The following is a 25,799-nucleotide window of genomic DNA, read 5'->3' as shown; positions in this document are numbered from 1 at the left end:
ATATTATTAAATATTAAATTTAACTGACTTTGATTTTACATTTCCAAGAAGAAAGAAAAGAAAGAAAAAGTATTTTTGATAATTACGACTGTTCAAAGGGATTTTTAAAAAGAAATTAATACTCAAAGATGCATTAAAAATGGATTAAAAGTGACAGTAAAGGATTTTACATTGTTAAAGAGTATATATTCTTTTGAACTGTCTATTCACTGATGAATCCTGCGAGGAAAAAAGGATCACGGTTTCCACAAAAATATTAGGCACATATATAATGCTTTTAAAGGCATCATTAAATTACATTGATTTTTTTGGCATATAGAAGGTCTTTGTACCATTAAAACCCGCAAGTTTCATAGCTTAAAATGTCCTCCTCAGTATAAAAAAAACATTTAATCAAGCTCTAAACAGGACTCGTTTGGATCTGAGGTGCAAGGTAACATCACCGGGGCACAAACATTTGCCTAAACACTGCCTCCAGAGCAAGGCTTCTACGAATAGTCATCTTCTCACCACTGGCGTTGCCACTCTGAATGCAAATGTCGGGTCGCATCAAAAGCAGATAGAAATTACAATCACTGCGGCTATCTTGTCTACACTGGATACAGTGTCTGAGTACAAGCTTGAGTCTGTCATCAACAGAACAAATGAAGTGAAAGAATGTTCACTTTGACGCATTTATACAGCTTGTTTGTATCTTTGTAAAGATATCAGAATGGTCCCAGCATAAGAAACAAGTGGATAGTTTATTTTTAATGGCATCCCAGATAGTGTCTGAAGATTGATCAGAGCATTTTGTTTTGTAAACGAGGCACAGTGTCATGGAGAGTTCACAAAGAAATATTTGTTGAAAAATGAAGCAGTGCTAGATCTGACTGCAGCTGCATCACAAACTGTAAGTAAACGGTTTCATAATGGTTTGTTTGGAAATGACCTTTTTTTGGGATCATGTTGTCAAAACACCATGCAATAGCAAGGGGGCACTGATACGGTTTCCTATGCAATGTTAGCCAATCATAACATTGGCCGATTCCTGACAAGCCTTACAGGACCCGCCCCTTTAAACAGGTTGTTTTGGACAGAGGGTTGAAAATGAGGGTTTGGTACATAATATTATTGTCAAATTATTTCTGAAGGATCATGTGACATTGAAGACTGGAGCAATGGAGTAATCAATCACTAAAATAAATTACATTAGAATATAAAACAGCTATTTTAAATTGCAGTAATATTTCACAACACTGTTTTTACCATTCATCGATTCTGAGATTTTCCCAAATGCATTGCATTTCTCTTTTAAATCGATTCTGAGCAAAGTTTTTAACAGCAGATGGCATTACATGCTTTAGAAACAGCTGTACTCTGCTTGCTTCCCGTTTCTTACACACACTTAAACCTAAAACAATGATTCATAAAGTTTGAAAAGTTTAAAGAGAATTAGAAAAGTGTTCACAGTGAGCTGTGTTAACATTAATCTTGTGTCATAAAAGCATTCTGAGCTGAGGTGTAATTACATGACTCTTCTGCAGTCTTCTTTTCTTCATGAGCATTTTAATTTGCAGTTAAAAACTAGAGTGCCACCTCTTGTAAAAATAAGCTCAGAATCAATTCCAGAGAGAATAGTAATGCATTTAGAATCGATCCAATCACGATGCATCGATTTTCGTGACAGCCCTAAAATTCATATACTGCAACATCTACTTTTGGTCAGTCCAAGAGTTTAACCTTCAGCAGGCCATTTATCGTAAAACTGCAAGTCTTTCACCATATACCCACCCTCATGTCACTCAAAACTCAACTTTTCCCTAATTGAACACAAAAGTAGTTCATCAAAATGTCAAAGCTGCTCTTTTGAAAGAAATGCATGGTAATCACTAGCTGTCAAGCTCAGCTGTAACTGTGCTTATTTAAAAAAAAGAAAAGAAAAAAGGAATATATTACATCAGGATTCGAACACAGGTCCCCTTTGAAAGCTAAACAAAAACTGTACCATTAGACTTACACCTCTTGCACTTAAAAAAGGAGCCTTTTTTTCTTTTATCTTGTAGAGAGCACCAAGTGAGATGCGTCCTGCAACACACACAAAAACAAAAACAAAAAAAAAAAAAAAAAAAACAGGTGCATGACATCCATGCGCATAATGATTGACGTTTCTGATTAGATATATATATATATATATATAAAATAAAGCAAGTCTCCTCTGACTCAAATTTTTTTGCTGTTTACAGAGCCTTGGGCTGTCACAGAGACAGGTGTGATTTCACACGACACCTATTTCAGTGATATCTGTCAGGTGGTAGCTGAATTTTATGCATGGCACAGCACCTTTAAAATGGGCTTCCCATTTTGTGTGTTATACAAAATTGTGCCTATTATTTGTTAAATTGATCCTGGCGTAAAAAGAATATAAACGACTGACAGAAATTTGCAAGAAAGGCTTCATGGCTTTCAGGTATGAAGTGATTTTTTTTTTTTATAATGCCATGACGAGCCTTTTTGAAACTTCTGCTCAGACTTTTTTATGCTTTAGCACATTTCGGAAGCAAAATGTTTCTCAGGTAAAGAACATTTCATGGCTCATCCTTGATAAAATTAAAGCATTCAGACAGCAATTATTTAAGAGTGGACAAGAAAGTTGTAACAATCCCATTCAGCTATTTAGGGGAGTGACAGCCACGTTTAACAGAATTCACTCTTAGATAAATTTGTCCAGAATCTGCAAAATGTTAATTATTTTACCAAGATAAGAGAGATCATAAAAAATTCATGTTTTTTTTTTTTTATTTACTACTAACCTGAATAAGACATTTCACATAAAAGATCTTTACATATAGTCCATAAGAGGAAATAAGTGTCAAATTTATAAAAATCACACTGTTCAAAAATTTACATCCCCTTGATTCTTAATACTGTGTTCTTACCTTAATGATCCACACTGCACCCTAAACTGTTAAACTGCCTGCTGTTCTTCAGAAAAAAATCCTTCAGGTCCCACAAATTCTTTGGTTTTCCAGCGTTTTTGATATTTGTATTTGATGCTCCAGAAGGACAAATCATGCATTAAGAACCAGAGGGTGAAAACTTTTTGAATATGAAGATTTGAAGAACTTATTTTGCCTTCTGGGAAACATTTAACTTCTTTTGTCCTCTTCTGTAGCCTCTGAAGGGCAGTACAAAATGAAAAAAAAATATGATATAAAAGAGAGAAAAATGTACACCTCCATTCTGTTCAAAAGTTTTCACCCCCTGGCTCTTAACGCATGGTTTTCTTTCTGGAGCATCAGAGAGCATTTGAACCTTCTGTAATAGCTGCATATGAGTCCCTCAGTTGTCCTAAGTGTAAAAAAGATGGATCTCAAAATCATACAGTCCTTGTTGAAAAGGGTTCAAATACACAGAAATGCTGGGAAACTAAATACTTTGTGAGACCTGAAGGATTTTTCTGAAGAACAGCAGGCAGTTTAACTGTTCAGCACATACAGGGGACTCATGAACTACTATCACTAAACAAAAAGCACAGCTGTGGATCGTTCAGGTAAGAACAAAGTATTAAGAATCAAGAGGATGTAAACTTTTTTTTTTTTATAAATTTGACTATTATTTTCTCTTGTGGACTATATGTAAACATATTTTATGTAAATGTTATATTCAGGTCAGTACTAAATAAACAAAAACATGCACTTTGTATGATCCCTCTTATTTCGGTAAAATAATTAACATTTTGCAGATTCTGAAAGGGGGATGTAAGCTTTTGACCTCAACTGTACGTGGCTGTATGTAAATGTCAAATATTCTCAATGATGTTTGAAGGTCTCTCAAAGTTCAGATGTTCTTAAAACATCAAGCATCCCTAAAGCAGCCAAATAAAAAGCCAAAAAACGAAAAATCCTCAATGTAAGCCCATAAGATCATGATTTGGATAAGAATTTAAGGGACTGTTCCCCCAATAATGAAAACTCATGATTAATTCACCCTTGTTCATTTAAATATTTCAAAAGAACTGTTTTTGTCCGTACAGTGAAAAACAATAGGATCCAAAACAACAATAAACCACACTAACTTGTACAAACGACAAATTTTTATTTTTTCGACTACCCTTTTAAATTAACCACACAACTCTGGTGTTTTTTTTTTTGTTTTTTGTTTGTTTTTTTAAAACAGTAAGTAATTGCTCATTTTCTACTACGTAATGGGGGGAAAAAACAGACATTTCCAATATAGACAGCACTAAACTGACCAGTAAATGCCAAAATTGCATCACATTCCCATGTAAAACAATCACATTATGAACAGATGTCGTCTACCATCCAAGACTGAAACATCTTGGTTCACTTTCATTAAGAGCCCTGCCATTTAACCAAATAATTTATAAGGATATACATAAAATCTTTATAGAAGCCATAACATTAGCCCTTATATTGCTTTTAGTGCATCTCTAAAAGAGTCTTGTTTGAACTGCACATGTAAAAATATGGAACAGCATCATTTTAAAGTAATCTGCAAGACTCCTCAGCACACCCCTGAGACTCCAACCTCCCTGTATTTCTCTTAAATGAGGGTGGTGTCAAAAATCACTTACATCTTTTTTCAACCCCTGGAGTGAAATTGGTTTGATCTGGAGCAGATAGTGCTGACGTACATGCTGAATAGTAAATGCACCATATTACCCGAGCAAAATCTACCACCTGTGAACCAGACATGAAAGTTCGGTTAAAACGATGGTGAAGAGTTCCAAGAAACTGAAATGAATAGTACATTTATCTTCACTAACGAGGCGGCAGCTCTCTAATGGTAATGGCTCAGGTATGCGTTTTTCGAATTTTGGATGATCCACAATACACCTCAGATATTTCAAACCTACAATACAAATGTCATTTAAAGCTTTCAGGTTTCTACCCACATCAGAAGCCCTTTGGCTTCCCGCCGGTGTTCTGACTGATGGGTGATAACAGAGCATTCAAGCTTGAGTGACAGAAAGGTGTGACTATAGTTTCGCTCCCAAGATGTCCAACGCAGACATCCCGAAGCGTCCCCATCCTCTCCTCCAGACCCTATCGTGCTCGTACTCGTCCCTGTCAGTCAAGCGACAGTAAATAAAGAGCAGGTTATGAGAGTCTTCCTCTCTGCACCCCATCCATCAGCCAGTCTCTTAATACCTACAGCTGTCACCCATTCTGAGAGGAACTGCCGTGTGATGTATTTCACCACCGTGGAGAAAATTAGCTGCTCTGGATATGTTTTGCCGCCTAAACTTAGGATTCCTGCGTGCCTTCAGGAAAAAGCGGGGATGACTGTCAATGAGATGAATTACCATTCAGCTGTGGTGGGGATTTTGTTGTCGGGTCTCTTGCACCCAGAGATTACGGCGGCAGCATAATGCGTTTCCTCTACGGTTCACATTCAAACAAAAGGCAAGAACTGCTTGTGTGTTTTTTTAATCACTATACTGTGTCCTGTTTGATGTCCGGGTCAATGGATATCTTGGATCACTTGATGTTGTGGAGACAGAGATGAGATGTTAACAGCACATAGACGCCATATTTGACCAAAATCTGAACTCAGAAAAAGCTAAGAATATAAATGTGCAAAGCACTAAAGCTGTAAAACATTGGACAAGTTTCTTTGAATAACTGGGTGTTTCTTCAACTTCAGGTAATTTCACAGTAGGTCCTAGGGGTTGATTTTTAATAAAGCCAGCCGATTATTATTATTATATTTTTTTTTGTTATATGAAGGTTGCATTAAAACTTATCTTGTACTGTATTGAGACTTCTTAATGGGATAGTTCACTCAAAATGAAAATTGTCATTAATTACTTACCCTCATGTCATTTCAAACCCCTAAGATCTTCTTTCAACTTGGGAACACAAATTACGATATTTTTGATGAAATCCAAGAGCTTTCTGACCCTGCATAGACCGCAACGCAACTGACACGTTCAAGGCCCAGATAGGTAGTAAGGACATCCTTAAAATAGTTTCTTAATAATGTGACCCCAGACCACAAAACCAATTGTAAGTAGCACTGTATATAGCCAATAATACATTGTATGGGTCAAAAATTTTCTTTGATGGCAAAAATTGTTAGGATATTAAGTAAAGATCATGTTCCATTTCCTACCATAAATATATCAAAACTTATTTTTTGATTAGTAATATGCATTGACGAAATTCTTGGCCGAAGCCGAACAAAATTAAACACTTGGCTGAAGGCCGATTATCGAACATGGTTATTTATTTGGCTCTTTAGCTTATTCGAATAATTTCGGTTGCCGAACATTCGGTGCGTCCATAATTTTTTGACAACATTAAAGGCAATTTTCTCAATAGCTGTATCTCGGCTAAATATTGTCCTATCCTAACAAACCATACATCAATGGAAGCTTATTCAGCTTTCAGATGATGTATAAATCTCAATTTCAAAAAAAAAAAACTGACCCTTAAGACTGGTTTTGTGGTCCAGGGTCAATCCTAATTTGTGTCCCAAAGATGAACGAATGTCCAGGTTTGAAACAACATGAGGGTGAGTAATTAATGAGAGTACTTTCAAAACTGGGTGTACTATCCCTTTAATAGTGGTTTTGAATGGCTTTGTAGACTCTAATTTGTCTATTTCTCTCATTTGTCTTCAAAAACAGTTGACATGCACTCTGCTTCAAAAAGATTCTTCAAGCGATGCCATAGAAGAACCAGTTTTGGTGTCCACAAAAAACCATTCAGTCAAAGGTTCTTTAAAGAACCATTTCTTGCTTACCTTTTTATAATCTAAAGAACCTTATTTGCCACAATGAACCTTTTGTGAAACAGAAAGGTTCTTCAGATGTTAAAGGTTCTTTATGGAACCATTTAGACAAAAATGTTCTTCTATGGCATTGTGAAGAACCTTTCATTTTAAGAGTGTAATAATCGTATGGGATTTACACTGACACCTTGATGAAGCATCGTACAAGTAAAAATTAGCTTATGTTGCTGTAGAAATACTCACAGGCATATTTTGTCGCATGATTAATCTATTCTCCAATTAATTTTCCAATAACAGACCAAGACAAAGCAAGTAGTATATTCAGCTGCTGATGTGATTTCAACATACTTTAGAAGAGACCATGAGGGGATTCCACCTTATGTGGAACAAAACATTTAGTTCAACAGCTTTTTCTAGGGCACGGAAATGACTGGAATCGTCATCTCGTGTGCGAATATGCATCGTTTCCAGTCTAGAAAGATGCCTTTATCCTGAATAATAAACTTCTTACTCATTATATTTTTGTTTAGGAATTAATACATACTGTGAAAGTCTAAGCTTTTTAGCAAATACCTAAAGCATTGTACATTAAGCTTCTTTAATGTTCTGAATCCCCTTTACGTACTGCAGCACTTAATGTTTGCAAGAACACCCATTCATCAGTCAGATGAGCAAAGACACTGATCATTTATTCATACAGGGGGATTATTAGGAGGCCATCATCAAACAGACCACAGTAAAAACGGGGCCAGAATAGCTGGGGCAACACCATTACCCTTTGAAAGCAGTTCCTGGTACATAATGATCACATATCTCAGCTGATGTTCTGTGGTATTGTGATGAGATTGTAGGTTATTAACATTGTTTTCAAATGGCTGAAAGTAACTACATGTTAGATGTCAAACTAAAATAGCTTTACCAGAATTAAAACAAAGGGCAAAATAAACCCATTTCGGAAAAAAAAAAAAAGTCTTAAAGGGTTCACCCAAAAAGCAAAATTCTGTCATTAATTACTCACCCACATGTCGTTCCAAACCTGTAATACCTTTGTTCATCTTCAAAACGGTATTTTTTCATGAAACCCAAAACCTTTCTGATCCTCCATAAACAGAAACACAACTACTACATTTAAGGCCCAGAAAGGTAGTAAGAAATATTCAAATGTTTTTAGACCTCAGTCTTGATTTTTGACCTCAGCTCTACAATCCTTGCCAGAATGCAGATGAATATGTGGTATAATACCTATAATAGTACAATATAGGTAATGATGGGTACCCAATATTCATATCCTAATGGCAAATCCAGCCAAAAGTGAATGGAGACTGGACCATTTAGTACTCAATGATGTATGTGTTAAAGGGAATCCATGTCTGTGTAATAGACATCACATTATAATGCTCATCAGTACATCAACACCATCTACTACAACTACTTTTTTAGGAAAAGCAAATGTCCTGGTACTAAAAAGTCTTTTAGCCTTTTGCCTTGAAATTATAGAAACAGTTGGTTTTTAAATTCAAAATTCAACCAATGGTGTACATCAGTTTTCCTATTAAACTTTCTCCTATCAGACTGTTGTATCGCAGTCATTTTCCTGTGGTGTCAACATTCACGATTGAAACACTGTATCAGCTATAAAATCTGTGTTGATCAGGACTGACTCAGACAGATTTATATGAAAATGTGCAGAGATTCTTCAGTAATTCACGGAGAAAGATGCTTAGCACGACTTCCTCCATCTGCACCCCCTTTTTTTTCTGGCAATGCACAGAAGTTGTTTTGGCTGCCTTGAAAGTTGTGACAATTGCAGATTTGACAAGCCATGTGCATGATATGTGATGCAAGAGAGGGTTCAAAAGCACTGTGAGATGCACAAAATCGTTTATGATAATACGCATGGAACTTATTGCCGCATGAAACAATTTCACAAGTCATCAAATAAATTTCAAAGCACTTGAACAGAAATTAAACAGTTTTCAGTACAGTCCAATGTATTTCTAGTGGCTACATATGCTCTGTTTCACACCCAGCTCAACTAGAGCTCCAAAGGCCATTTTTCTCTGTCCTTAATTACTTTTCGACCAGTGGGTGTCAATCCGTAAACCGCTTGTAAGTGCTTGACATGCAGGATCTACCTGCCTATTAGCATCCTTCATTGATTTTGTGTAGCTTAACCACAGCTTAAATGAAAGCTTTTGGTGACTCTCCAACATTACATACAGAGACAGATAGATGTGCGATATATGTGACCCTGGACCACAAAACCAGTCATAAGGTTAAATTTGACAAAACTGAGATTTATACATCATATGAACGCTCAATAAATAAGCTTTCTATTGATGTATGGTATGTTAGGATAGGACAATATTTGGCTGAGATACATCTATTTGAAATCAGAAATCTGAGGATGCAAAAAAATCAAAAAGACTGAGAAAATCACCTTTAAAGTTGTCCAAATTAGGTTCTTAACAATGCATATTACTAATCAAAAATTACATTTTGATATGTTTACAGTAGGAATTTTACAAAAAATCTTCATGGAACATGAACTTTACTTAATTTCTTAATGATTTTTGGCATAAAAGAAAAATCAAAAATTTTGACCCATGCAATGTATTTTTGGCTATTGCTACAAATATACCCCAGCGACTTAAGACTGGTTTTGTGGTCCAGGGTCACATATGACCGTACAAACAGTGCTTTGACATGTGTACTGTTAGCCAAAGGTCAAATGTCAACAATAAATCAGTCAAAGCTTCTTTATATCTTACATGTAAATATGAATGTGGCTATGTTCACAGTTTTTTTACTTGCTTTTAACTTGTTTATACTTAAAACAAGTGAAAACACTTGTATGAAAGATACATTCACTAAAAACTTAAAAGGATATTTCACCCAAAAATGAAATTCTGTCATTAATTACTCAACTTCATGTCGTTCCAAACCTGTAAGACCTTGATTCATCTTTGAAACCGATAAAATCCGAGAGCTTTCTGACCCTCCATAGACAGCAAGGGTCCTACCACGATCAAGGCACAGAAATACAGTAAGGACATAATTAAAATGGTCTATGGAGGGTCAGAAAGCACTCCGATGTCATCTAAAATATCTTAATTTGTGTTCTGAAGATGAACGAACATCTTACAGGTTTGGTTAGACACGAGGGTGAGTAATGACAGAATTCTTTGGCTAAACTACCCCTTTAATATCGTATACAGTGTTGTTTCCAAACCAATTCAAATTTGTTTCAAGGACTTTTAGATATTTATGGAAGCCAGTTTTCACCACTGAATAAAAAATAAAGGTAATTGCAACTTTTTGTCTCACAATTCAGACTTTTTCTCACAATTGCGAGTTTACATCTCGCAATTCTGACTTTTTTTTTTCTCAGAACTGTCATAAACTCGCAATTCTGACTTTTTTTCTCAGAACTGTGAGATATAAAAGCACATTTGTGACTTATAAAGTCAGAATTGCTAGATATACAGTCAGAATTGTGGGATATAAACTCACAATTGTGAAAAATACAGTCAGAATCACGAGATAAAAACTCACAATTCTGACTTTTTTTTTCCTCAGAATTGTGAGATATAAACTCGCAATTGCGAGTTATAAAGTCCAGTTTTGAGGAGAAAAAAAAAGACTGATATTGATAGTTGCCAGTAGCCTGGCTAACGCCAGACCACGTTATGACTTCGTCATGATTCGTGGTCTGGGAACCACGTTCATTTTCTCGTATTTGAGGCGTGGTTTACGAATGCCCAGAGCCGTTTATGTGGCGCTACGAATGTCTATCAAATGCGCCTGTGCGTAGCTCATAGCCAATCGTTTCAATCATACCGGATGACGTATACAGAGCGATGGTTTAACGGCAAAAGTTGCTTTTTTTTCAAAATAATCTTGCGTTCTAAACTACTTAGAACACTATCTAAGGGGTCATTCACATGTCGCGTCTTTTGCGCGCTAAAGTTCGTTATTTCAAATGTAGACGCGCGGTATGCGCGCGCATAATGGAAGCGACGCGCTCGCGTTTTCCATGCGCAAGCTACAGAGCAGTTTGGAAAGGAGAAAGCGACGCGCCTAGCGTTTTCCACGCGTTTTTAGGCACGACATGTGAACGGCTGCATCGAATGATAACTTGCTGCCATGCTGGATCCATAGTTATAAACAAACTGCTTCGGTGAGTCGCGACGCATAGAAGGCGTCATTGTCTTGCTGCTCCCTCCCCGTTCTGTGATTGGTTCCCTATCTGAGGTGAAAATGGGTTTCCATGCTACCTTCCAGCGTGAATAAAATCGCGCTGCGCGGAAGGCAGCATGGGGACACCCAGGCTAAGTTGCCAGAATTGCCAGTTTATAAATCACACAATTGCGACTTTATTTCTCAGAATTGCGAATTTATATCACACAATTCTGATTTAATTTCTCAGAATTGCAGGTTTATATCTCTGAATTCTGACTTAACTCGCAATTGTGCGCTTGTATCACGCAATTCTGAGAAAAAAAATTTAGTTTTGCAACTGAATAAAAATTATCGAGTTTACATCTCTCAATTCTGACTCTTTTTTTTTCTCAGGATTTCATGACACAAACTAGTAATTTTCTTCTCAGAATTGTGATATAAACTCACAGTTGGGAGTTATAAAATCAGAATTGTGAGTATAAAAAAAAAAAAAAAAATTATCTTGCAATTTTGACTTTATTTCCCGCAATTGAGTTTATATCACGCAATTCTGAGAAAAAGTCAGAATTGTGAGATATAAAAAAAGCACTTATTTAAAATAGAAATCTTTTGTAACATTCTCAATGCCTTTGCTGTCACTTTTGATAAAGTGAATGCATCCATGCTGAATAACAGTATATATATATATATATAGAGAGAGAGAGAGAGAGAGAGATAGAGATATATAGATACGTACGATAGATAGATAGATACGTACGATAGATAGATAGATACGTACGATAGATAGATACGTACGATCGATACGTACGTACGATCGATACATACGTACGATCGATACATACGTACGATCGATACATACGTACGTACGATCGATACATACGTACGATCGATACATACGTACATAGATACATACGTACATAGATACATAGATACATAGATACATAGATAGATAGATAGATAGATAGATAGATAGATACATAGATAGATAGATAGATACATAGATAGATAGATACATAGATACATAGATAGATAGATAGATAGATAGATAGATAGATAGATAGATAGATAGATAGATAGATAGATAGATAGATACATAGATAGATAGATACATAGATACATAGATAGATACATAGATACATAGATAGATACATAGATAGATATGGATATGGATATAGATATAGATATAGATATAGATATAGATATATTGTGCATTGTAGTTATGATACATGAAGCGATCTCCAATGGCGTCTCACAGTTTTCTGGTTACGATTTGTTTTAACATTGAATAATAACATTATGCCACCCACTTCTACTCTGAATTGGAGATAGATCGATGACCGAGTGTAAATCACTAGAATTTCTTCATTTCTTACTTTTTCAGAACAAAATCAAGCTACAGTGTGTAATATTAAAGCCATGCTAAGAACACTGCTGAGAGTAGAACATGTTGTAGCTCATCAGCCAGCAGCGGTCAGGGGCACCATCCATTCCACTGCCCCACAGGCACACTCAGATCGCACTGATGCAACATACAGTACAGCTTTTCAGAAACACGAACGCTGGGGCTCATAGATAACAGGCACTTTAGTGTTCCGGGCACAGAGCATTAAACAATCATCAAAATACAGCTGCCCCTTCCCTAACACGAAGTCCTTCCCACACCTCTGGTGAATAAACAGGAACCAGATTGCCAATCCAACACCCCTCTCAGCAGCTCAAGATGGTGTGCATCTAAGCCCAGCGTGATATTCCACAGGATGTGACTCTGACTCAGAGACAAAGGTTTAAAACGTTTCTCTAGCTTTATCTCTTTTAAAATCCTTCTTTCTGCCCTCCCTCATAACATTGAACAGTGTAATCCTCTAAAAAAAGGATCAAAGAGAACATAAAACCATAAACATAAATAAGGTATCATAAACTATAAGCTTGGACGTCCGGCTTGCTCATGTTATGTAGGTTGACGGCCCTTTGCTGACCCCAACAGACTCTCATCACGCCACTATTCCACAAAGAGGTTTATAGTTTATAGAGAGAGACAGAAAGTGAATCGGTGAAAAATAAATTTCATCTGTAGATAATGGGTCTCATTCACTAACTGTGCGTACACACGGCATTAAACTGGCCAAAAGCGACAGTAAAGACATTTATAATGTTACAAATTATATCTATTACAAATAAATGTGACCCTGGACCACAAAACCAGTCGTAATATACATTGTATGGGTCAAAATTATCGAACTATTTTTCCTTTTACAAAACCAGTCGTAATATACATTGTATGGGTCAAAATTATCGAACTATTTTTCCTTTTACAAAACCAGTCGTAATATACATTGTATGGGTCAAAATTATCGAACTATTTTTCCTTTTACGCCAAAAATCATGTTCCATGAAGATGTTTTGCAAATTTCTTACCATAAATATATCAAAACTTAATTTTGACAACTTTAAAAAAAGGTTTTGTGGTCCAGGGTCACAAATTATTTTTTGAGAAATACATTCCAGGATTTTTCTCCATATAGTGGACTTCAATAGGAGCTAATGTGTTGAAGGTCCAAATTACAGTTTCAATGAAGCTTCAAAGGACTCCCAGCTGATGAATAAGGGTCTTATCTAGTAAAACGATTGGTCATTTTCTAAAAAAATAAAATAAAATTTGTATACTTTTGACCACAAATGCTAGTCTAACACTAGCTCTGCAATGCGCATCAACAACTTCACCCATTACATAATCAAGCTGGAAGGGTCATGTTGGTGCTAGGGCAGGTGAAAAACTCCATCTCATTTTCTCCTCCAACTTCAAAACTCTCCGACAACATTGTTTAACCTTTTTTGGTGAAGGCCGTTTGACTTTCTTTGCACGTTCACTTTGTAAACACTGGGTCGGTACTTAACTTAGATAAGACAAGACCCTTGTTCCTCGGCTGGGTCACAAATGATTGAGTTTTTTTTTAGAAAAAATACATTCCAGGATTTTTTCCATATAGTGGGCTTCAATCGGACCTTTTTGGTAAAGGCAGTGTGGCATTCTTTGCATGTTCACTTTGTAAACACTAGTTCAGTATTTATGCATACGTCTCACACGATCTTTCCAATGTGACTACGTAATGCGAGAAGTTAGTTAAGACCCTTGTTCCTCGGCTGGGTCACAAATGTCTGAGTTTTTGAAAAATACATTCCAGATATTTCTCCATATGGTGGACTTCAATGGGAGGAAATGGGTTGAAGGTCTAAATTACAGTTTCAATGAAGCTTCAAAGAGCTCTAAATGATCACAGCTGGGAAATAAGGGTCTAATCTAGCAAAACGATCGGTCATTTTCTAAAAAAATTTTTTATAATAATTAGTACACTTAACCACAAATCCTCGTCTAGCCCTAGCTCTGCGATGCGCATCAACAACTTTACCCATTACGTAATCACGTTGGAAGGGTCACGTTGGTAGGGTAGGCGAAAAGCTCCGTCTCATTTTCTCCTCCAACTTCAAAACTGTCTGACAACGTTGTTTTACCTTTTTTTGTAAAGGCCGTTTGACATTTTGTGCATGTTCACTTTGTAAACACTGAGTTGGTACTTATCTTACTAATCGCATTACGTAGTCACATTGGAAAGATCATGTGAGACGTATGCATAAGACCCTTGTTCCTCGGCTGGGTCACAAATGATTGAGTTTTTGAGAAACACATTCTAGGATTTTTCTCCATATAGTGGACTTCAATGGGACCTTTTCGGTAAAGTTTGACATTTAGTTTGACATTCTTTGCATTTTCACTTTGTAAACACTGGGTCGGTACTTATGCATACGTCTCACATGATCTTTCCAATGTGACTACGTAATGCGAGAAGTAAGATAAGAGCCTTGTTCCTCGGCTGGGATCATGTTTTTTAAAGCTGCATTGAAACTACAATTTGGACCTTCAACTCATTGGCTTCCATTAAAGTCCACTACATGGAGAAAAATCCTGGAATGTTTTCTTCAAAAACCTTCATTTCTATTCGCCTGAAGAAAGAAAGGCATTGGGGGCGAGTAGATTATCAGAATTTTTATTCTGGAAGTAAACTAATCCTATAAAATGTTCAAAAACAATTATTGTGCATATGCACTTGAATCAGGTGGAGAATGTTTTCTGTGCACATAATTCAACTTTTTAGTAAACAAGAACCAATGTCTCTGAGAGCCATAGAAATATGGCACTAATAATAAATGTGGCAAACATTTATTGATTTTTAAATCAGCGTTTTATCTGATTCAAATCTTCGCTACACAAATAAATTGCTTCAAATTTAAAAAACAATGTTTAATTAAAAAGAACATAGAATAGAAAGAAAAACAACTCATTCTCAAGCATCAGGAAGTACTTGAAAAGATTCTTGAGTTTGTAAACCTTTCTGAAGAATCCTTAATCTAAACATATGAAAAATAGAACCAAGACCAGAATTTTTGGAAAAAAATAAGAATCCTACACTCATTTTAACATGTCTGGCATTTCAATTTCTGGTGTTAACTTGTCCTCTTTGTTTCAAAAGCTCTATTCATGCACCATGCTGTAAGTATAAGTAGCAGCGTGATCAAACACTGATTTTGAATGTCGCGTTGTATCCATGCAGCTTTACTTCCAGGTAAGCAAAGAGAATAATCAATCTCCAACAATCTTTACAAGAATTAATGAATCAACGTCAGAATCATTCTAGCAAATTGGTTCATGCCTGTGGTTTCTGTAAATGAAAAAAGAAAAGAAAGAAAAACACACACACACACTCACCGATTCCAATAGTTAGAGGAATAATTCATATCCACCCTCTGGCCATCCAATATGTAGATGAATTAGTTTCTTTATAATCCATAGTAACATTTCCTACAGGGGAAAGTGTCTATCCCCTGTTATCCTCTTACTTCAATATCCTCAAACATTTGTTAAGATGTTTACATGTGACTGTGTAATAATTTGAAGCTAAAAACATCAAATGAATTTGTTTGTTCATTTAATCACACATTTTTCTACTTTCCAAAATGTTAATTGATTGACTGGAGATGTGGATTACTTGTGACTCTTTTATCAGCTGTTTGTCACCCATACACTGCAGAGGACCCATTGCTGAGCAAGTGATCTTAAAATCTATCCTGATAATGAAACAAATTCATCCACAAAGCTATCGTGAATGGTCTTGGGGTGAGTAATTTTTCAGCCAACTTTCATTTTAGGTAAACTATTCCTTTAAAATAAAATGAAGTTGTTAGTGACCCATAATATTTAGGAGGACTAAATAATTGACAAAATGTGATTTAACATCACAAAGCAGTAATTATCCTCTAATTAGAATGAATGTAGAATCCATGTGCGTAGAGAACGTCACTCGTGAACACTGATAAAAAGCTGTTGTAAAGTGATTACCTGGAACAAAGCTCCCCTGAACAACTTCTTTGTAAGCCCACCATCCCTCGTGGATTTTGGGTGGATTTGGCTGAGCTGTGAGAAAAGAAGAGGAAAATTAGAGTGATTTAGCATTAATTATAGAAAAACATTATTGAATGACCATTCATTGTCACTCGCCATTTAAAAATGATTTCTGGCAAACAGCCCTGCAAGAGAGGCACTAAACAAACAAAACTGAAATTAAAAGCTTCCACATTTGTTCCTCAAACATTTGAATGGAGATGCATTCTGTGTGAACCCAACAAGAAATCCGACTAAACCGGGGCTGTAGTTTATAATTGAAGTGACCAAGTAAAGGTCCCGCCGCTAAAGGAGGTCACAGCCTGAAATTACAAGGCAAGATTTTAGGATATTGCATTTTTACACCTAAACTTTCTCGTCCTTACTGCCACTGGAAAACATGACTATGGGGCCAGAGGTGGTAAGGCTGCCTTTTAATGGAACTGGAGGAGGGTTAATCCTTCCATCAAGGACAAGAACTAATGCAGGAGAGTGGTTCAATTTCACAAAAAGAGGAGGTGGCTGGAGAGGTGAAAATGCTTCCTCCTCTTAGAGTCTCTAGTGGAGGAAAAAAAACACCAATGTGAAGCTAACGATTTAACGGAGTACTACTTTATCTGAACATAATGTTGTTAAAAAACAAAATTGAAGTTGACTACAATGCTTGAACTGCTGATCTAAAGATCCCTATGAATAAGGATCGCTTCTGGGTGTTGTCAGACTTCTTTTTAGATTGCATTAAAACTTCTAAATAGTGATTTTGAATTGCTTTGGGGCTTGTTCTCAAATTTGTCTTCCAAAACAGCTGATATACATAATGCGTTAGATTTACAGTGACACCTACTGGAGTGGATCCAGCATCAAGTAAAATTCTGAATTTGATACCCATCTTGTATAGCCTTTTTGGTTTTAAAAAAAAAAAAAAAAAAAAGGTGAACGTATATTTAATTGAAGACATTACAGAGATAGTTAAGGCTGAACACAAAAGATGATATTCTGAATAATATGGGAAATCCCCACTGACTTCCAAAGTTTTTTTTTTTTTTTTTTAGTATTTTTCATATGCTAGTCAATGGGGACCAGCACCTGTTTAGTTACCCATATTCTTCAAAATATATTTCTGTGTTCAGCAGAAGAATGTAACATAGGTTTGGATCAACTTGAGAGTTAGTCAATAATGACAATTTTCATCTTTTGGCATTACCATCTCATTTTTGGGTGAACTCTCTCTTTCCCCAAACTTAGCCAACTTATGTTGCAGACATTTCATGACCCTGCAAATAGTAATTAAAAAGTATATTCATTACAGTAGTACAGTGAGGGAACAATTATTTGATCCCCTGCTGATTTTGTATGTTTGCCCACCGACAAAGAAATAAGTCTATAAATTTTAATGGTAGGTTTATTTTAACAGAAAAACACATTTAAAACAAGTTATAAATTGATTTGCATTTTAATAAGTGAAATAAGTATTTGACCCCCTATCAATCAGCAAGATTTCTGGCTCCTTAAGTGTCTTTTATACAGGTAACAAGCTGAGATTAGGAGCGCTTTCTTAAAGGAAGTGCTCCTAATCTCAGTTTGTTACCTGTATAAAGACACCTGTCCACAGAAGCAAATCAATCAATCAGATTCCAAACTCTCCACCATGGCCATAGACCAAAGAACTGTCCAAGGATGTCAGGGACAAGACTGTAGACCTACACAAGGCTGGAATGGACAAGACCATCACCAAGCAGCTTGGTGAGAAAGTGACAACAGTTGGTGAGATTGTTCGCAAATGGAAGAAACACAAAATAAAAGTCAATTTCCCTTGGTCTGGGGCTCCATGCAAGATCTCATCTTGTGGAGTTTCAATGATCATGAGAAATGGCGAGGAATCAGCCCAGAACTACATGGGAGAATCTGGTCAATTATCTCAAGGCAGCTGGGACCATAGTCAGCAAGAAAACTATTGGTAACACACTACGCTGCAGTGCCCGCAAGATCCACCTGCTCAAAAAAGCTCATGTACAGGCCCGTCTGAAGTTTGCCAATGAACATCTCAATGAATCAGAGAAGAACTATGTGAAAGTGTTGCGGTCAGTTGAGACCAAAAACGGCATAAAAAAATTGGCATCAACTCAACTCACTGTGTTTGAAGGAGGAGGAATGCTGCCCATGACCCCAAGAACACGATCCCCACTGTCAAACATGGAGGTGGAAACATTATGCTTTGAGGGTGTTTTTCTGCTAAGGGGACAGGAAAACTGCACCGCATCAAAGGGACGATGGACTACCCTCACCCAGGGCACTAAAAATGGTTTGTGGATGGGCATGACAATGACTCAAAACACCAAGGCAACAAAGAAATGGCTTAGGAAAGCAGCACATTAAGGTCCTGGAGTGTCTTAGCCAGTCTCCAGACCTTAATCCCATAGAAAATCTGTGGAGGGCGCTGAAGGTTTGAGTTGGCAAATGCCAGCCTTAATGAATTAAAGAGGATCTGCAACAAAGAGTGGGACAAAATCCCTCCTGAGATGTAAGCAAACCTGGTGGCCAACTACAAGAAATGTCTTATAGGTTTCGCCACCAAGTACTAAGTCAATACTTATTTCACTCATTAAAAAGCAAATCAAAATATTATGTTTTTAAAAATGCATTTTAAAAACATAAATGTGGATTTTTTTTTGTCATCACTGTTCAAATAAACCATTAAAATTATAGACTGATTTCTTTGTCAGTGGGCAAACGTACAAAATCAGCAGGAGGATCAAATAATTTCTTCCCCTCACTGTAGGGGGAAAATGACAAAAGTTTATATTTCATCACCAATTGCTAAACATCACCAATCTCTCTCCCTGTCCTTGTCTCAGGTATCCTGTCAGGATCTGTCTTCAAGCAGAAGTTAGTATGGAGTGAGAGGCAATAACAATTCATCAGCCATGTTCTCCTGAGGGACACTGGCGTAATAATACAGGAGAGCTTTAGTGGAAGCTCCAGGACAAGCATCAGACACTGCATCAAACCATCTCTCTCCCTCTCAGTGGGGAAAACAAAGCTCCCATCCCTGCAGCTCAAAGCTGCCGTCATTAGTGGGACAGAGACAGGATAGGAAAACATAACGCCAATTGATCATTTCTGAAAGCATAAGACTCACGCACTCCAGACTTTATACGACAAAACCTTTTCACAGAACATCCAAGTCTAGTGTTTTTATGCCTATTGTGATTAAAATGAGAGTTGGCTTTTATGTAAGTGTGTATACGGCTGTAAGCTTACAGGGACCAAAGAACTGTTGTGATTGAATGTAATTCATTGCACTCAGATCTTATGAGTGTCCCAGTTGAATGTGCAGGGCTGCATGAAAATGAGACATCACATATTTCATTATGACAGCAGTTTGAGCAAAGCAGCTAAGTTCTATTCCATTTCCCACACAGCTTGGCGATGCCCCAATAACATATTTACCGGCTTCAGCAGAAAGAAATGCTTAAAATCTATAAATAAAGCGAAAATGAAGTCGGAGGTCATACGGAGAAAACATCTAAAGCTGTTAATTTCACAACGTTCTGTCCGAAAGACTTTGAGTAATTGGCGGCATGCTGGAAGTCCACAGTCGGGATGTTAGCAGTGACATCTGCATCGCTTTGCATCCTGTCAAAACTAATCAAAGGGAGAGACAACAATTACTAAATAGACAATGACCCCACGTTCGATGGAAGACGACGCATAATCGCCGAATTGAGTCTGAACTGCCTCTAAGCGACAGTATCATCTCAGATCCAACGGGGTTTACACTTTACGTTTTAATAATGGCATTCAAATGATTGGCTTAATAATATGATTGAATGCTGCTGGCGTTGCCTTTTCAGCATTTTACAAATGGTGCCGCTTCCCAGCAGCTGACTTGCTCATGCATTATTCAAAGTTGGTAATCAAATGAATAGATGAGGGCGGTTGCAGCACAGAGGTAACAAACCTATTGAATGTCTGCAGAGTTAGTGTCAATAGATCAAAAAGTAATTAACACTAATTTTCTGATCCCTGTTCCCAATGGAGGGCCCCCCCTGCTTGGTAAAGGATTTTCAAAGAGGCACTTCACAACAGCTAAACATAAAAGGCACAGAGGCAAATTTGTCTACATTTGTCACTACTAGAGATTAGAGATGTGTGCAAGTAATTAGGTAGGCGAGTACTTGTTCTCTACCAACTACTGTAGTCCACTAACACGATTTAAACAGATTTATTTCACAGTCCACATTAGTCCAGATAAATTTGAAAACACATCTTTTATTTTGGCCTCTATAGTCCACACCGAGCTGGCATTTTTATACAGTGAAAACTGATTTATTTGAAGTAAATTTGAAAACAAAAGATATTCAAAAACCAATGACACTATATATTGTCACAGTAATGTGACAATATATAGTGGCCTCCACTAATATTGGGACCATTGATAAATATGAGTGAAGATGACTGTGAAAAGTCATCTGTTTCATGATCCTTTTGGTCTTAATGACAAAAATTCACAAAATTCTAACCTATCATTGAAGCAAAAACAATGGAAAGTGTGTGTGTTGGGAGGGGGGGGGGTGGAGGTACAATCTCATTACAAAATAAATGTTTTTCTCTAGTCAACGTTGGCCACAATTATTGGCACCCAATTATCGCAACATCCTTTTCCCAAGAAAACAACTATCCTGTTTTCTCCTGTATTGCCTGAAAAGTTTGGAGAACACCTGACGAGAGATCAGAGACCATTCCAGATCCTTCAGATTCCCAGCAGCATGTTGGTGCTGCTTCTCTTTAGTTTATCCCACTTATTTTCTACAGAGTTCATGTCAGGGAACTGGAATGGCAATGGCAAAAGCTTCATTTTGTGCTCAGTGATACATTTTTGTGTTAATTTTAATGTTTGTTTTGAAGCATTGTCCTGATTTTAGATCCAACCCTGATGGAAGATCCAACCATGGCCCATTTCTAATAGAGGTAGGCAGGTTAAGATTTTTTTTTTTTTTTTCATCTGTTAGTATTTGATAGCATCCATGATGCCATATATCTGAACAAGATGTTTAGGACCTCCAGCAGAAAAATAGGCCCACAACATTAAAGATCCAGTAGTTTATTTAACTGTGGGCATGGGGCACATTTTATCCCTGCCTTCACCAAACTGTTAAATTTCATCTGACCATAGGCTTTCTCACCCAAAGACCCAACTAATCTCAGCAATTCTCAGACTGTGATCCTTGGAGAGTCTTTGGCTACTTAAACCATCCACTCACCATGCATTATGATATAGACACACGTCCTCTTCCAGGCATATCTGTAACATCTTTAGTTGATCTGAACTTTTTAATTATTGCCCTGATGGTGGAGATGGGGATTTGCAATGCTTTAGCTCTTTTCTTACAGCCACTTTCTATTTTGTGAAGTTTAACAATTTTGTTCTGCACATCAGAACTACATTCTTTGGTTTTACTCCTTGTGATGGATGATTAAGGGATTTTGTCCTGTGTGTTCCTCATATTTATAATCCTGTGGAACAGGAAGTCATTGCTGGACAATTTCATGCTCCTTGTCACCCTGGTATGCCAAGAAAATGTAAATAAGAATTATAATATACTTCAGAGATGTTTTACTCATGAGAATTTTTAGGGGTGCCAATATTTGTGGCCAACATGCATTGGAGAAAAACATTTCCTAGTTTTAACTTCAATTAGATGTACTGTATGAATTTTGTGAACTTTTGGTATAAAACCTGCAGACTTCTTATCACAGCCACTTTTGCTCAGATTTAAAAAAAGGTGCCAATATTAATGGGGCACTGTATATCTATGGTTGTAACGGCATTGCTGTGATTGATATTCACTTTAATAATGTTGCTAAAGGTAATGTTGCAATGTTACTTTGTACAATCTTCATATTACATCCTGCAAAGATGTCAGAATATTGATCAGATGACCATTTTGCTAATAAAATGATTGTGTCAGACGAATAGAGTGAGAGTGAGTTAATAATAATGGAGTAAATTTGAGTGAATAATAGAGTGAATTCGATTCTGCCTGGTCTCTGTATCATCTCAGTGAGCACTTATAACATTTTTATAATGTTTCACAGCAAGGTGATAAGTGTGTTCAGACATGTCAGTGTGGACAAGCAACCTTAGGATAACAAAACAAAAATGCTGTTTTCAAATATATACAGATTAATATTAGTTTCTGCAGAAGTCCTTTGATATGACCAGAGGAGGATGTTACTAGCACTGAGTATAATAAGTATTAATAAGTATAAGCATTTGGGCATTAGAGACCAATATAATTGCTCAAAACACCTATCCACAGTAAAGAGATTGGATGAGAAACAACATTACTTGACCAAATGGTCTTTTAGCACTTATTTGGTGTTGTAGAAGTTCTGTTTATGTTCAGATACGAGTGATGCTCATTATTATTAGCATCTATCTGGCATTAGGGACCCCTTAATGCGTATATTAGAGACCACAAAAACTATAACATCCACACAGCTGCAGAAAGAACTGGACCTGTGGGAGTATATTCAATTGTGCCCTTGATACACATGAAAATAAGGTACTAGCATTTGGGCGCAAGGTTTGCATTTTCCTTCCACATTAAGTCTCCCTTAGTTACAGCACATTCAGAAACAGAACAAGCTGACAGACATCTACGTCTTAAAATACAGTTTAATAAGGGCACCATAAGGCTGCCCCTGAGTTTAATTTACAGTTGTGTTGTTTCCACCAGTTTACCCTGCTGTTTTAATGCTTCTTGACTAAATTGTGCTTTACTCAAGAGTATAAAATGGATCTGTACTGTATTTAAGATGATTGTAAGCAACTGTTCTTTTTTTCCTCAAGTATTTAAAGTATTATAACTAAACTTTGTAACATTTTTGTTGTTTGAAATTAGCTACATTTTTACAAATCCATCATCCAAACTGTGTTTTTGCCTTACCTAAAATTACTTTGGTAAGCCTAAAATAATGATTTAATTTTAGAGCTGTCAAGAGAGACTTCATAGTTGTGTCATTCAGTACACTACATCCATGTATGCTTATGTTAAATCCATAAATAAAGAAAAAGTCAGTCAGGCTATTACTCTATGCGGTGGAACACTGGCTCTGCCTTTCAGAAATGCGTTTAGTTTGCATGGCATCAAATTTGCTGTGCATTAAAGGTTCACAAAACAGTTTTATAAATAACAAATTTGGTCTATTTCCTTACCTACTAGTTAAAATAGTTTCCACCATTTTACTTAATCAAACACTAATAGCAACCATTATTTCTAATGTCAGAATTGCCAAACTTTTGTAACATTTCCAAACAACTGATTTCAATAAAGTCAAAACAACAGGCCACTTATAAGCCACTTATCTTCTCATAAAACCTTTTTCAGATAATGCAATTTCTGTTTTGCAATTGAGTTTTAATGTCATTAGTAGGATTCAAACTGATAAGGGCACAGCGGTGCACCTCAAGCTGTCAGATTCACCCGTGCAAAACAGAAGAGCCAAAGTAAAACTCACATAACTATCAAAACCTACCTGGTCTCATGACAAAAACGTGAACAGAACACAAAATATATACCAATAAGTACACATCACTGCAGTTTCCAAAAGAAATGAACATTAGAGGCAGTAAAACTCTGACACCTTTTATTCCTTTTCACACAAAGTATGATTTACAGTTTGATAAAGTGTAATTTTCACATAATTACATGAAGAATATTATATTGTGACATAAAAACTATTTTAACATGCTGGGAGATTTGAAAACTGGTGCTTTTGAATGTTAGCATGACATATCCAGCTTCATATCTATGGGTTTTCATAGACGGTAGGTTTGTTCGGTAGCTCACACAGTACAGAGATGTACTTGAGAGGTGAAGAGCCCCGGTTTGAATCCTGTGTAACTACGGTTCGACAAGAGTTTAAATCTACACACAAGGAAGACTCAAATGGCATCAAGAAATGTATTGAACCCGTGTTTTAGCTCCACTCAGTGAACATTTATTTTTTGAAACTGCCGCGAAACGTGCAGTAAGGTATGTAAAAACGTAAAAAGTACCCAGAAGTACATATTTTTATGAGACTGTTAATCAAAACAATGTTTCTCAGCAAGTAACTTGCATTAACCGCTAGAGGGCCAAGCATTACATTTAACATTAACTTTGCTTATATTACTTTTTGACCGTATCAGACATCTCTCTCTGCAAAAACTAAATTTGAGGAAGGTAGCATTACTACAACAAACAAGGTCTTTTTGACTACCATGTTCTTAGAATGTGTCACGTCTGAGATGTTGTAAAAGACGCAAGCTACAAGTGCAATGATCAAAAGACATCAAGATATTTCTCTAAATATTTCCTTTTGTGTTCAACAGAAGAACGTTAAAAGTGTTCTGCAACATCATGAAGGTGAGTAAATGAAGACAATTTGCCACCTTGGAATTATAAGGCTCTATCTGCATTCTGAGCACTTTTGAGACATTGAGCTTCAGGGTTTTTGCATTCCAAAGACATCTGTAAATAGAACACTTTTTGTTTTCTAAACAAAAAGCTAAAAAAAATGTACACAGCTTATAAAGAAAACATCACATAAAGTTAATACGTTGTCACAGAATAAGAATATGTGACTAACTCAATTTTAACCAAAAAAAAGGTCAGATAGACCGCACCTTTAGACTCTCACATTTACTACATTCCAATTGTACTAAAATCTATTTTAAGTCACCTTCTTTTGTAACTTAACAAGGTTTCACTTTTTCATATACTGTGAATTGATTAATTAAGATACTGATTCAATGTGAGCAAATCCCACAATCTTAAAAAAAAGCTGGATTCAGCCAAGTTAGGTCATTTTATTCAGTGACTTTTAATTTTTTCAACCACGTGCTGGATAGCTTTTCTGTAACTCAGCTGCTGGGCCATTTTGACTGTTAAGAGAAATGATGGACACCCTTACATACCTACCCAGTGCTGGGTCAGTGTTACCCAATTATGGGTAATCTGTGCCAAACTGGTTAAAACTGTATACATTTGTCAGTGGTCATTCTGTGTTCAGGAAACTTCCTGAATGAAATTTTGAATGAAGGTTTGCATTACATTGCATTCTTATCAAATTATTACTGCATAAATATATAGGAAAAATGGTTGTATTCTCACATTTCATCATTTTTATGTACATGTACACAGTCACTCAAAAGTTTGGGATCAGTAAGATTTTTAATGTTTTTTAAGTCTCGTATGCTCATTAAAGTTCCATTTATTTAATCAAAAACACAAAGGAGTAATTATGAAAAATTATTGCAATTCAAAATAAGTTTTTTATTTTAATATAATTTAAAATATAATTTATTTCTGTGTTGCAAAGTTGAATATTTATGAGCCATTACTCAGTGTCTTCAGTGTCACATGATCCTTCAGAAATCATTCTAATACACTGATTT

General features: G+C 36.3%; 1 protein-coding gene across 1 annotated transcript in view; it reads right to left on the bottom strand.

Moving 5' to 3' along the window:
* The window catches only part of ca10a (carbonic anhydrase Xa), a 232,012-nt gene that overhangs the window by 191,880 nt on the left and 14,333 nt on the right, over window positions 1–25,799 (bottom strand). The window contains exon 3 of the mRNA XM_073828405.1: window positions 16,313–16,387. Coding sequence (XP_073684506.1) covers window positions 16,313–16,387 — 75 coding nt within the window. The remainder of the gene's footprint in view (window positions 1–16,312; window positions 16,388–25,799) is intronic.

The sequence above is a fragment of the Garra rufa genome, chromosome 22 (assembly GCF_049309525.1).
Source record: "Garra rufa chromosome 22, GarRuf1.0, whole genome shotgun sequence".
NCBI classification, from domain to species: Eukaryota; Metazoa; Chordata; class Actinopteri; order Cypriniformes; family Cyprinidae; genus Garra; species Garra rufa.
The sequence above is the reverse complement of the archived record's forward strand: the minus strand, read 5'-3'. Positions and strand labels throughout refer to the sequence as shown.